Here is a 14,827-nt window from a genome sequence, read left to right as displayed (position 1 = left end):
AGGCTGGCTTCGTGGGTCTAGCTTTTGGTCCTCAGAGACCCTTGAAGACAGACTGGGCAGCTGTCTCCAGAAGCAAGGGTGGAGCCACTGCGAAAGCCTCCCCAGGAAGATGAAGGGAAAAGTCATGTTTCACAGGCAGCTACAGGGCACGCGCTGTGTCTTTTCACATCATGGCTAGTGTAAACTTTACTACTAGTCATTCTACCAAACCCATGATGCACTGAGCAGACAAACCAGCTCTGGGGTTGAACTTGGGTCCTTGAGCTGTTAGAGAGCTATCCTACTCTTTTGCTGTCCTCTCAGCCTCCTGTGTGGCTGGCATTCCAGGTACATGATACCACCGTGACAGCCAGAAGAGAATGTTTAGAAGAGACGTAAGGCACAGTCCTGTAGTTCCTAGTACAGCAACTGCCCATTCCCTCTACTTGTCCCGTCCCTGTCATAGGTGTGTGTGTGACTAGAAGAAACATTTGATCAAATATGAACTCATCAACACTTTTCATGTTCTTATACAAAATAATGATTTGTAATGATTCCCCTGAGTTGGCATGTCTGAATTTATTTAATCCGTCTTCTGCTTTGGGCCATTTAATTATCTTGATAAGATACAAACATTTTTTAGGGAACTAACTCAGTGGTAAGGTGATTGCTTAGTATACTTGAGGCCTTGGGTTTGATCCATTGTGCCACATTTTTTTCCTTTTATCCAGTTAAAGATAATATTTCAATTTTTATATTTTATGTATTTTTATACATGCAGTTTTTCTTTTGGTTTATTCCCCTAAGGTTAAAAGTTAAGAATGTCTTATGGTAAAACACTATGACCTTTTTTCATAGCTTTTATTTTTTTCTTGCTAAACTAAAACTCAACAAAAGTTGTGTTAATTTACATGGTCAGAAAGATTTAGGGGCTGAAGAAATGACTCAGAGGTTGAGAACACTTGCTGCTCTTCCAAAGGACCCACGTCAAGGGGCTCACAATGACCTCCGACTCCAGTTCCAGGGGATCCAACACTCTCCTCTGGTCTCTGTTGGCACCCACATGCATGTGACATACATAGGGAGAGCCATGCATACACATCCATAAATTTAAGAACAAAAGAACTTAGGAGTTTAATAGTTTTATTGTAACCTTACCAACTTTGTGTGTTTTTAAAAGTAATTATAAGGAGGAAATGAGAAAGCCCTTTTTGTCTTTTTTCCTCATTGGCTTATTGTAAGCCAACTAATATTATCTCACAATATTCTTTTTTTTTTTTTTTTTTTTGGTTTTTTCGAGACAGGGTTTCTCTGTGTAGCTTTGCGCCTTTTCCTGGAACTCACTTGGTAGCCCAGGCTGGCCTCGAACTCATAGAGATCCGCCTGGCTCTGCCTCCCAAGTGCTGGGATTAAAGGTGTGTGCCACCACCGCCTGGCCTCACAATATTCTTATTGAATAATATTAAGTGTACTCTGGTTATACTTCCTCTCTCCTACTGTAGTCAAGGGGGCAAAGTGAGACGAGATGGTCACCTTCTGCTCTGTACAAGTGTTTAATCTAGTGCTACAGTCCAGTTGGGTCACCTCAGATTTGTGTGTTGAAGTCCTGACCCCCAGTGTGATGGTTTTAAGAGGTAACAACTATGGCCTTATGATTTGGATTGGTCATTGTTGTTTTTTTTTTTTTTAAAAAGATCCATGAAACCCAACTCAATCCTCCCTGCCTCATGGTGTCACAATGAAGACAGGACTGTCTAAGAAATGGGCCCTTGGCAGACACTGGATTTACTCACACCTTGATTTTGGATGTCCCAGTTTCAAGACGTAGAGGAATGTCTGTCATTTATAGTCACCCACTGATGATATCTCATTATAGGAACTGAAAACACTACGACTTGGGGACATGTTAGGGCAGGTGCACCTTATGTTACAAGAAGATTGTCACCTAAAAGACAAAAAGCCTCTTCATTTTATAAGTGGCTTACCAAATAATCTTTTAAAATTATATAAAACATGTTGTAGGGAAGGGGCTGGAGAGATGGCTCAGTGTGGAGATCATGGCTGCTCCTGCAGAGGACCTGGGTTCAGTCCCAGCACCCATATGGTGGCTCACAACCGTCTGTAACTGCAGTTCTAAGGGCTGGCATCTCCTGGTCTCTCTAGGCAGCAGGCATGCACACAGTACTCATATACCTATATGCATACAGGCAAACATATGCACTTTAAAAATCTTAAAAAGCTCTTAAGTCGGCACATGGGAACAAGGTCCGTGCTGGAAGAACTGTTGTTGGAGTGACCTTAAGAACAGCTTTGATCCTTGGTAAACTGTGTGCTGCTCTGGGGAAGCAGCAACTGTGTAAAGGTTTAAAATTGCTCCTGACTTTATAGTGAGAAGAGAAACCATTAAAACTATTTAACCACAGGAAACCAAATAGGGAAACTATAGCTTGCTTAGATGTAAGGGTAAGGGGTGAGCATGCTTCATGTAGAGGAAATGGGTATTTTCACCAGCTTTTAAAACCAGACCCACCTCCCTCCCTCCCTCCCTTCCTTTTTTCCTTCCTTCCTTCCTATTTCTGGTTGTCTGTCTTCCTTTTTTAGGCAGACTTGTTATGTAACCTATACTCACCTTGTTCCTCAGCCTCCCAAGGACTGAGATGGCAAGTGTGTGCCAGATGCCCGGATCAAAACCAGACATCCTTAGAGTATTTAGTCACTTGCTCGCCCGATACTCAGTACCTGACCCCATGCCTGAAACCAGTCGATTTGAAACACCACTTGCTTCCAGCCTCTGATGTGAGTGCTGCGAGTTTCTCAGGACACAGGGCTCCTGAGCATCTGGGAAAATGTGCTCGCCACCTGGGCTCTTCTCCATCCAGACTTTGCTTACGTGCTTCTTCACTCAAAGTGTTTTAAGGCTGCTTTACCTAGACAGAGCAAGAGAAGAATTCACGGCTTGGTGAAGCACAAAACACACTAATTTCCTTGGATCCCCCAGTGCAGACATATGTCATCACTGGGGTAAAAGATTTGTTAGTGATCTGAAATATCGGCATAACCACAATATAACAGCTCTTTAGAATTGTTGCTTTGGCAAAAACAAAGCACTGTTGGAAGTGTTGGCTGATTCTGGGGGAAATACCAATTTTTTTAAAGTTTGGATTGCACGTTTCTTGGGACAGTGAGTTAAGTGAGTTCAATAATATTGTGAACATAATTTTGTGATGCCACAGAGAAATATCCTTCATTATTCACAGAGCCTCGGGCTGGGGAACTAGTTTTTGCCGTTTCTGTAGAGATGGGATCACCTGCCTCCTAGCTGTAACACCGAGAGCCAGACCCAGGCTAGAAGATTATTATTTCTGTTCCTTCTTACCAACCACTCTGGGCTGGGCTTCTCTTACCTGTACTTCTGGTTAGAGATACAATGTTCAGTTTCTAAGCTTGCAAGGAGGGAAATAGCTTACTCAGCACTGGCTTTCTGTGGGCATATGTTCCAAGAAAGCTAAATGTGAGATAGATAGCCATAATTATCAATTACTTTTAAAAAAAATCCAGCCTATTAAGAACAACACAGAGTGGCTGATAAAACTCCCCAGTCAGGTCAAGGAAGTGGATTTTTTTGCCAGATACTGGAGTAGGAGGAAGCTTATTTATATTCATGAGACTCGAATAAGACAGCTGTGTGTCTCAGGAATTCTAGTCTTTTGTTACATGGAAGGATGCTCTTACACCAAGCTCTTAGTTCAAGTATTGTGCCTTTTGAGCTTCTGTCTACAAAGACATTTTCTATTGCATTGTATCTATGCTAGAGGCAATGCATTGCTGGATTTCTCTGGACAGTAGAAGTTAGTCCTGAGATGAGATCCACTGTAGATCCTAAGAAGACCTGCGCTAGCTCTGCTCCCTGAGTCTTGGAACACAGAGTAAAGGGTTCTCTCAGAGTGGGCTTCCTCCCCCAAGAAGATGATGCTTAATCAGCAAAAGTAGGACCAGGCCAGAGGGTCTTTGAGAAATGAGAGGCAGATGTTTACTCCCCAGTGACTTGCAGATGAGCCAGTACCACAGGCCCCTTTTGTTCTGTTTCTGGATCAATTGGCCATCCAAATCCTAAATGGGAAACAGTCCCTTCATGTAACTGGCCCTTTGTTTAATTAATAGCTGTGATGGGCTGCATGCGATGAGTGTTTTATGGCATCCTAAGAGACAAAGCAAGATGATTTTTGAAGAAGAGATGGAAATAATTTTCTTTCTTCCAAAGTAAAAAGTTAAACTCCCCTTTGTACAGGGAAACATGCTTTTTGGCCATTCCTTGAGAACCTGATTGCTTCTTAAACCAGATGCCAAGGACTAGCTAAGCTCATAGACACTTCTTTTCACAAAGCATTTTTGTATATTTTTGAGGATTTATTTATTTTTGTTTATGTGTGTGCCTGCATGTTTGTGTGAGCATTTCATGTGTGCAGGTGCCCGTGGAGACCCATTGAGTCCCCCAGAACTGGAGTTGCAGGCAGTACTGAGTTATCCCATATGCATGCTAGAGACCAAGCCCAGGTTTTCTGCAAGAGCAGTGGGTCCTCTGGACTGCTGAGGCATTGCTCTCGTTCTCAGTTTTGTATTTTTAAAAGGCCTCTATGAGCTAGCCATGCTGAGTGTAATCTCAGCACTCAGGAGGCAGAGATCTGTCAGTTTGAGGCCCACCTGGTCAACAAAGGGAGCTTCAGACCATCCAGGTCTGAAGACACTGTCTCAAAACAAAAACAAGACTCTACTGAGTTCTTTTCAAAAAGCTGGTATGTGTATCTTGAGACTTGTGGTTTTCACTTTGCACTGTCATTCTCCATGGCGACAATATTTGGAGCCCTCCCAATTCCCCTTAGTCAAGTGTCAGTTGAGCGCCCGGGCCACACCCAAGCACCCTGTGAGGTGCTGAGCTGGGCTGATTGGGTGGGCATGTGCAGGTTCCATTTTCTTTTCCTTCAAGGTGCGACATCTAACATTTTTTAAAAGTAAAATAAAAGCTACATTTATTCTCTGGGTCAAAATGAACATGTTGGCATTAGCTGGAAGCTGTGATTCTTCGAAGATAGAGTGTAGCATTCTCTCTAACCCATCTCCTGTTTCTCAGTGACCACAAGTCTCCACAGCTGCCTTATCAGCCTTCAGGGATGCAGTCCAGGGGCTGTGTAAAGGGCAGGACTGTGCTTACATGCTCAACCCATGTTTTCAGCCGAGAATGATGATCTATAGGATCATCCCAGGAACTTGAAAAACTCACAAGGCTTCAGACCACTCCCCAGAACAGTTAAATTCGGGCAGATGGTAGTGTTTCTAATGGGTGTCTGAGGCTGGAAGTCCACCTCCGACTGTGGACGGCTATTCATCTTCTGTCGGCTTTCCAATGTCCTGCCTCTGATCCAGACCTACTGTCTGTATTCTCGTCTCTGTTCACTCACTAAGAGCGTTGTTGGACACACCATCTTTATCCTTTGTTTTCTCAAATCTGTGTCCCGGGGCCTGTGTTTCCCAGTCTCCCAAACAGGCCATTCGATGTACAGTCATCTTTGAATGTTAGCAGGTTAAACATCGCACCACTGACCAAATGCTGATGGTGTTTACCAACAGTAAGAGAACGTGGAGATTACAATAGGCCAGCAGACTCTCTAAAAGACTATCAGTTCATATGAGAATATTTATGGCACCTTTGACTAGCAGTATTTTTTACTAAGTATAAGTTTTAATTTTTGTTTTGTCTAAAATACAGATCTTTGTATTCTGTTGTGTGACTTTTCCTGGATAGATATGGACAAATGTCCACTCTCTTCAGATAGGACATCAAAAACAGAAATATCTACCTAAGTATAGCTTGGTGAACCAGTGAGTTTATGGGGATTGCCTGTAAGAACATGGGCAAAGGGGGTTGCTTACAGGTATGTGGGTGACCCCTGGGCAGCTGCAGGCATGTGGGTGAACCCCAGGCAGCTGTAGGTATGTGGGTGACCCCTAGGCAGCTGCAGGCATGTGGGTGACCCCTGGGCAGCTGTAGGTATGTGGGTGACCCCTGGGCAGCTGCAGGTACATGGGTGACCCCCAGGCAGCTGCAGGTATGTGGGTGACCCCTAGGCAGTGCAGGTATGTGGGTGACCCCTAGGCAGCTGTAGGTATGTGGGTGACCCCTGGGCAGCACAGGTATGTGGGTGACCCCTGGGCAGCTGCAGGTATGTGGGTGACCCCTAGGCAGCTGCAGGCATGTGGGTGACCTCCAGGGCAGCTGCAGGCATGTGGATGGCCCCTGGGCAGCGCAGGTATGTGGGTGACCCCCAGGCAGCTGCAGGCATGTGGGTGACCCCTGGGCAGCTGCATCAGTGGGGCTCCTGCTCCATGGAAAAGTGTACTCTTCATCAGGAACCCAGAAAGGGTTTCTCAAGTCTTAGGAGTTTTGTTAGCTTCCTGGGGCTTTGGGCCTTAGTCCTCCCTCTAGGAGGGAGCGTTTCAGTGGAGAACAGGGACACAACACCTTTTTAGCCAGTGGTTTTGAACTATTTTAAAAATCTAGTGCAAGATATAAACAGCTCCAGGGAATATTCTTGCACAAGCACACACTCTATCTTACCATGGGCATGCTAGTACTTTTGAAGGTTGTTCACTGCCCACAATTTTTCTGTTATTCTCTATTGACTCAAGACTATGAGAAAAACAAGCTTCAAAATATATGTATTGATCTGGGTATATGGTTTGTGTGTGTGGGTGTGCAGGTAGAGGAGGGCTGTGGGAGCTGATCCTCTCCTTCCACCCGTGGGCTCAGGGCAGAACTCGGGTTATCACTCTTACCACTGAGCCATCTTCCTGGCCTCCCAATTTTTTTTTAAGTGAAGAGAAGGATTTTTTGTTTAAAAGAAGCCACAGTATGAGTGCAGTGTTCTGTCAGCATGAGTATTTGGCCTAAAGAAGCCACACAACAGGGCGACACTAGTTCTCTTCCTGGGCAAGATTGGGTGAATCCCATGTGGACTGCTATGACAAAGCAGGCATGCCTATAGCCAAACTGACCACTAGATGGCACCACAACACCAACTAGTTTCCTGTTTTGGGCTCCAGTGTTCCACGGCCAGATGTAGGAAACAAAAAGGCAATAGAGATAAGTCAGCAGGACTTGTCCAACTTCATTATTATTAATTATTATTATTACTAACTAGGGAGAAGGTATAGTTAAGATAAATTTACTATAAATAAAGGTCACCTTGCATTCTTCCCTGAAGAAAAGTAAGGAGAGGGCCCTGACCCTGGCGTTCCCGTCTACCCTGGAAATACGTCTTAGTTTTTTTACCTCTGGGAGAAGGGCCTTGGCTGTGTGGGCCTTTCTGGTTTCTAAATAAACGTATAAAAGTATCATGTAACTTGCTTTACTGCAACTCCGAAATCCATATGAAACCAATGTTGTCTTTTCAGTAATAGCACATAGCCACATTTTAATGTAATATTAGAGCATTTTGTGTGAATTGAAGTATATTTTATTTAAGTTCTCATTTATTTTTTTTCCTTTTTAAATTTACTATTCAAAGAGTTTCATCTGTGCATCGTCCTAGTTAAGTCTTTACAATAAACGCTGTGGCTGAAAGCAGCCTGGGAGGAAAAGGTTTATTTCAGTGTACAGTTACAGTCCCTCAAGAGGGAGGTCATGGTAAACACTGAAAGCGGGAGCCTGCAGTCAGGAGCTGAAAGAGTCCGTGGAGGAACACTACTTACTGGCTTGCTTCCCCTGGCTCTTTGCTTGATTTCTTATAGACCCCAAGATTACCTGCCCAGGGACCACACCACTCATGTGGGCTGGGCCCTTTCACATCAATCATCAAGAAAATGCCTCATAGGCTTGCTGATAGGCCAAGCTGATGATGGAGGCATTTTCTTAATCGAGGTTCTCTCTTCTCAGATGACTCTAGCGTGTGTCAATTTGACAAACAAAACCAGCTAATACAAGCATGTAATTCGATTAAGCCCACCCCACCTCCACCTCCATCTCCTCATTAACCCCCCACTGCTCTGGCCCCATCTCCATGCGGTCCTTTGAAACTCACTGAAGCCCCAAACTCCAGTATGATCATCTACTGGGCCATCAGCAGGGGTGTGGGCAGTCTCTGAGGGGCTGCATCCCTGAAGCAAACTGGCACTCTCCCTTGCCAGGCAGCTATCAATTGGCAATAGCTCTTCAGATATTTTTTTTGTTTTTGTAAGATCCTTCCCCATCCACGCTGGGATTCTGGCTGGTTTGATCTTGCACAGGTCTTGTGTGTGCAGTTCGGTGTAGTCAAACACTGTGAGTTCAAGCGTGTGGTGGCCCTGTCCTGTCTGGAAAGCATTGCTTTACAGTCATTCTCCTGTCCCTTTGCTCTTACAGCCTTTCTGCCCCGCTCTTCTTGGATGATCCCCAAGCATTGAGGGGTGTGTGTATGTGTTGTAGCTCACTGAGATCACAGCTGGGTAGCACTGATAAGTGTAGCTGGAGGTTTTCTTGTGTCCTGGCCAGCTGGCGGTTGGGACAAACCTTTCCCACTCTCATCCCCCAAGTAAACACAAAGAGGCTTATATTAATTAAAACTGTTTGGCCATTAGCTCAGGCTTACCACTGACTAGCTCTTACACTTAAACTCAGCCCATTTCTGTTAATCTATATGTCACCATGTGTTCTGTGGCTTTACCTGTGTGTCATTACATGCTGCTCCCTGGATGGTGGGATGGCATCTCCTGATTCAGCCTTCCTCTTCCCAGAATTCTCCTTGTCTGCTTATCCCGCCCATACTTCCTGCCTGGCTACTGGCCCATCAGTGTTTTATTAATCCAGTGTACAAAAGCATTATCCCACAGCAGACAAACACTTTTCTCCTCTAGTAATATGCGTAACACCTTCTATCACTATGAAAGCTAGCAAGTATATGCTTATAATTTGACCAGCCAGCAGGAGTCAGTGCCGGCTTGATTTATCCATGTCCTATGACTTGACTATATGGTGTCTTCAGCAATAGGTCTCACCATCACGTTCTGGAGGGTAACCAATAACAATGGCAATAGCTTGTGTTTTGAGGGGGGTCTGTGGGACCCCATTGACCATAAGTTCTCTTATTTTTTTGGATTCTATTAAGTCTGTCACCACAATAAGCAACATCTGTTAGGCCACACAAAAGGTCTTGCTGCCCACTACCACCAGGGTAGATACAGCATACATAAGAAAGTGCATGCGGTATGAATGACCTCAGCCTGGGGTGTAAGTCCCAGTGTTTTGTGTAGTGTTGGCTATTGAGTTTCTAACTCCTCTCCTGGCTCTGGCTCGCTTCTTTCCTTGGATGTGTCATTCACTTAGTAAACTGTTTCTGCTTCTGCTGCTGCCCATGTGCCCAGTGGGTGGTCACCAGACTCCCATATCTACAGATACATCACTATATTCTTCAACATTAATATACATTAGCATAGTATTTTATTATTAAAAGTTGACTATGATGGTTATATTCTTCAATAACTAATAATTCAAAGATCTAAATACCAACCCATTCTCTTTGGAAGAATTTAACAACTATTGTGAAATTAGTTTCTGTTATCATTTTGATGACTAGGTTGGGAATGAGTAAGCCTAGAAGAGAAGCAAGCCCATTCCAGTTGCTCTGAGTTCCAGGCACATTTCTGACAGGACATAGTATGGTGACACCACCCAAGCCAGCAGAATTACTCTCTGGGGAGGAAATGCCTTACTACAGGCTTCCTGCTGAGCCCAACCTGACTGGGAAGTCTTTAGCTTTGGGAAAGGAGCTGTAGTTCTCTGTTGTAAACGGGGAGAGAGGAAGAAGAGAGGTTAGGGTTCCCCGAGTCTCCGGGTTTTCAAATTCTCATGGGGGTGTGGCTGTACTATGAAAGACGTAGTGGCTCAAAAATGCCAACACCCAACAGACGTGCAAGTGAGACACGTTGGTCACTATTGCTGTATGGACTTCAGCACCTGCTTTTCTGTCTACAGGTCTACAGCTTGAAGGGGTACTGGGCAAAGCTGAACTCCAACCTCGAGTATATCAAGTACACGAAGCCTCACTTACACTATCACAACAGTGTTGTGAGGAGAGAGTGGCACAACCTGGTCTCTGAAGAGGTGAGCACGCAGCTAGCCCTAGAGACTGAGCGAGGCCAGCCACAAGGCTGGCTCCCGCTGGTTGTGCTCTTTCCTGTCACCAGGCCGCATTGCCTCATAACAACCCAATGGGCAGCCAGGACTGCTTCTACTGTCTGTTCTTTGAGGACGAAATTGGAGTAAGACAAGTGAAGGGGCACGTAGCATATCTATAAGAGAAGCACAGGAACATGTCTCAGATGCTGTTAGATTCCTTGAATAGCTGAAAGTTTATTTAGAAAAATGTAGATGTTCCTCAGTATTTGCTAAATGTTAGGGGGAGAAAGAATCAGTGAGACAGACTGTAAAGGGGCTGACAGGAGCTCTCTGGGGGTAGTTCTGTATTTTATTAGTACATGAAGCTATGCATGTGATAAATGGCGTAGGACTAGACACATGCTATACAATATCCATTTCCTGATTTTGACATTGTAGTACAGTTGTATCAGATAGAAACATTAATAAAGGTAGGATGAAGGGTGCCTGGGACCCCTGCACTAGAGTCCAGGGTTCCCTGTGATTCTATTGTTTGAGAATAAAGTTTAATTTAAAACAATAGATGTTCTTATTACATGGGAAATAATAATAATAATATTATTATTATTTTTTTTTTTTGGTTTTTCGAGACAGGGTTTCTCTGTGTGGCTGGAGAGATGGCTCAGCCGTTAAAGGCTAGGCTCACAACCAGAAATATAATATTATTTTTGAAGACTTTAACTACATTGCTTTTTGTTCTTGCTATTAAAAAAAAAGCTATCCATGAAATTTTCACCTTCCATATTCCTGACATGTTTTCTCCCCTAGAAAACAGGAAAAAGAAGGTCCACGACGTACGTGAAGAACATCCTGGACAATGCAATAAAGTAAGTACAATCAAAGGACAGGTATGGCTGGCCTGGTGGGCTGCCTCTGTGGGACACCCCGGTGAAGTGCCATCCTTGGCTTCCTCAGACCACGGGGTGCTAGAGTTTCTAGTAGGAAAAGCTTCCGGGTCAAGCCTCTGTAGACTGGTACCCTGGAATGGATGGTATAAGATGGATATAAGATGGTATAAGATGGATAAATGGTAAAGAAGGGAATACTTTTGAGGATGAAAATAGATAGTAGGATGATTTAAGTTGTTGGTGGAGCTCGCTCTTATTTTGAAAGCATGTTTTCTGAGTAGATGAGTCATCCCAGAGTGCTGAAAGTAGAGGCCCCATTCCAGCAGCTGTTCTATTTTCTGCCTCCATTATTTCCAATAACTGAGAGCTGCAATTTTTCTAAATAATTGCCGTTGCTGGCACTAAAGGGCTTTGAGATTTGTAATTGCTTAATGTGCCTTTTGGTACACTGATTAAAGTTTTTCGTTTCCTGGTAGGCAGAGAACAGCTTCTGCAGTGGATTTGTGAGTCTTTAAAGAGGATATCTCTGTACGGTGTTGGGCTCTACATTTTTTAAATGATGTTTCCCTTGTAAATAACACATAATTTCTTTGCAGGGTGATTTCTAACATGGAAACGAGGACATGGGGTAAGAAAAGACCTGCACTAAAGTCCATGTCTTGTTTGCAGTGTTCTTCCTAAGCAGTGGGTTGGCAAGAAAATCACTTGCAGCTGTGTAATGGGGTGTAATGGATGGCAACAGCTTTTAACATCGCCCTGCGAGAGTGACCACATAGCCAGGCCCCTGCCTGTCTCCGCACTAGGATCTCCAGGGTCAGCTGCCGAGTATGTTTTTGCAGAAGGAGTCCCTCCGTGTTGGCCTTCTGGTTTTCCTCACGTCTCCACTTAGAGCTGATCTAATTTGCACAGCCTTTGGCTGTACCCACAGGGCACACTTGGCAGCTCAGAGCTGATCTAATTAGCACGGCCTCTGGCTGTACCCGCAGGGCACGCTTGGCAGCTCTCTGCCCATGCTGGCTCTCCGCAGCTGTCCGATCACATAGAGCCTTTGACTTAGATGTGCCTTTCGTTTTGGTTCATGCCCTGGGCTTGGTCCCAGGGGAGCAGTGTGGTTCTGTGGGATGGACACCAGCTTAGACTCCAGAGCGGTCACATGCCGACCATAAGTGCCTCGCACATTGTCCTCAGGGCTAGTGTGAGGGGAAAGGAAGGACGGACGGACTGGTTCATGCAGAGCATACGAGCCAGTGCCCAGTGTAGGCATAAGGGATGTGGGCAGGAAGGGACTTAATGGAGAAGAGAGAGGCAGGGAGGCTTTCCAAGGCAGGCGTCAGCCAAATTAAGTCTTGACAGGCAAGGAGGGTTTTCTCTATGGTAACTGAGGTGGGAGAATGGTAAATACCTTTAGGTCCAAGCCTTTTGGATATTGATCATGCTTCATGAAGGCCAGCCTTCATCAAGGAAACTTTTTCTCTACTCTTGTTTTATGGGCTTGGATGTTTTCATATATGTGGGGATCCTAATGAAAATCAATTTGGAGAGTGTGTAACACCATACTCAACAGCTGTGTACACAGCCCAGTGAACCATGAAGGTGACTTATCTCCATGGGGAACTAGCCATAACCTAGGTAACCAAACCAGCCTTGCCTGTAGCCAGGTACTGTGCCCTACCAGACAGGGCATAAATGTGTGAGATACAAGGTCATCTTCCTGCTGTGGCTGAAAGTTGTGCAGTGTGGGAGACATTGCTGCTGTCTCAGGGAGGTTTTGGAGCTCTGCTTGGTGCCAGGCCGACCATCATCTTCTGGGACAGTGTCTCCCAGGGTGCTTTAAAAACTTCACTTCCTGCCCCATGCTCTGCTTCACATGAGGAATGCTGTTACTGCCTGAAACTCAATACTTCAAACTGAGGGTTGTTAAGCTCATATTTTGGCTACTTTCATCATAATCCTGAGGGTTAAGTAGGGTGGAGAAAGCATTCATCCTAAGGGGCACCCATGCCCTTTCAGAAGGAAGCATCAGCTTGTGGGTTCTGCCCTCTCACCTGCTCTGGGCCTCAGAGATCCTGAAAAACCCCTGCCCGCCTGCCCGCCTGCCCGCCTGCCCGCCTGCCCGCCTGCCCGCCTGCCCGCCTGCCCGCCTGCCCGCCTGCCCGCCTGCCCGCCTGCCCGCCGGGGGGGGAAGTGACATTTGGTTTCACTGTCTCGCTGTTCCGATCTTCTCAGTCTGATAGCTTGTGCCCATCCGCCTTGTTTGCCCCAGTTATTGGCTGTGACATCAGTTCAGTAACTCTCAAGACCACTGGACTATGGGGTCAGGAGGTAGAAGGGAACCATGCTGCCGTCCCCAGAGTTAGGCCTCTTGCGGGTAAGAGGCTCAGGTGAAGAACTGGCCTGTGGGGTTCTAGCCCACTCCTGAACACTGCACTTCTGATGGCTGCTCCTCTGTTCAATTTCAGAGCCAAAGTTAACACCCCTCTTACAAGAAGAAGACAGACCGCAGCGGCTGCTCATGGGCCTGGTGAGTAGTCTGTAAGTAAGCCTCTGCAGTGCCGGCAAGCAAGCGGCCCCAAGAAACAGTGGGCAAGGACATGGCTGCCCATTCTGAAGGCATTTTCCATTAAGTATTCATCAAGGGCCAGCACTGTAGTCCCAGGTGTCCAGTGGTGAGCAGAACGTGTGTGATCTCTACCCTCTTGGCATATACAGTCTAGTAAAGGAGACAAATTAGTCACACAAATAAGTATGCATGTAATTAGTCACATGAATAAGCGTGTAATTATAAACTGTGATAAGGAATACATGTGTGTATATGCCTACATGCTGTGATTCTGGACATATGCCCCTGCTTTTAGCTTGGCTATCCTCATGCCACACACCAAAGATTAGAACAAACTGTTTTGGTGGTGTCTTGCAGAAGCATGAGACCCAGTCAGTTTCACTTCCAGGAACTGAATCTGACTGTAAAGTTGTGGCTGTATCAAAACCCTTTTCTTCCCTTCTCTCACTTTACAATGGAACTCTGGGATGAGATGACATTACTTCTGTGGCCAGCTCTCATGCAAACATTTCTTTCAGGTGTGTGCGTGCATGCACATGTACATACTTGTGTGTAGTGTTACTAACAGTGAAAGAACATGTGCAAAGGAAATAAATCAGTTTTAGTACTTTTCACAAAATTAAATACATCTAGTCATTAAAGCTAGTCTAAGATGTTTGAGGACACTAGGAAACTACCACATGGAAAGAAACACTAGAGTGGGTGTGCACAGCTGAGTAAGGGGGCCTGCGATGTTCCTGCAGATGCAGAACTGTGAGACGCCTTATTTTAATTTCAAATTTTATTTTGTCTATTTGTTTGAGATATGAGATGTGTCTCACATAGCCTGTTGGCCTTGAGACCACTGAGTACCTGACCTTGAATTCCTGACCCTCCTGCCTCATCCTCCCATATGTCAGGATTATATAAGCATTAGGCCAACATTAATTTTCACCTTTATAGTCATTACAGAAAAGTTAAATAGCACAAAAGTACATAGTTTTTCTTAGAAGAAAACTGTCTAAAAAGCCAAGTGTACCAGCTCACGTGAGAGGCTGAATTGAAAGATGGTGACATTGTGTCTTGCTGAATCTTGAGGTCACACAGAATCCACTAAGATGGAAGGTTGATGGATGTGTGATGTCCCTGTACAGTCCTCACCAGTTTTCACTGCACAAAGATCTCTTTAGCTAAAACAACAACAACAACAAAAACCCTCTTGCTGAGTGGGGCTTTCAGGCCCAGAAGGACAGCAGGAGTGGAGAGCAGAGGAAG

At 45.1% G+C, this 14,827-nt stretch overlaps 1 protein-coding gene across 1 annotated transcript in view; it reads left to right on the top strand.

The window, feature by feature from the left end:
• The window catches only part of Gsap (gamma-secretase activating protein), a 97,568-nt gene that overhangs the window by 67,141 nt on the left and 15,600 nt on the right, over positions 1–14,827 (top strand). The window contains exons 20-23 of the mRNA XM_059257241.1: positions 9,983–10,111; positions 10,934–10,992; positions 11,610–11,641; positions 13,473–13,534. Of these exons, the coding sequence (XP_059113224.1) occupies positions 9,983–10,111; positions 10,934–10,992; positions 11,610–11,641; positions 13,473–13,534 (282 nt within the window). The remainder of the gene's footprint in view (positions 1–9,982; positions 10,112–10,933; positions 10,993–11,609; positions 11,642–13,472; positions 13,535–14,827) is intronic.

Source organism: Peromyscus eremicus, chromosome 3 (genome assembly GCF_949786415.1).
Source record: "Peromyscus eremicus chromosome 3, PerEre_H2_v1, whole genome shotgun sequence".
NCBI classification, from domain to species: domain Eukaryota; kingdom Metazoa; phylum Chordata; class Mammalia; order Rodentia; family Cricetidae; genus Peromyscus; species Peromyscus eremicus.
This window is presented reverse-complemented; position numbering and strand designations above follow the sequence as displayed.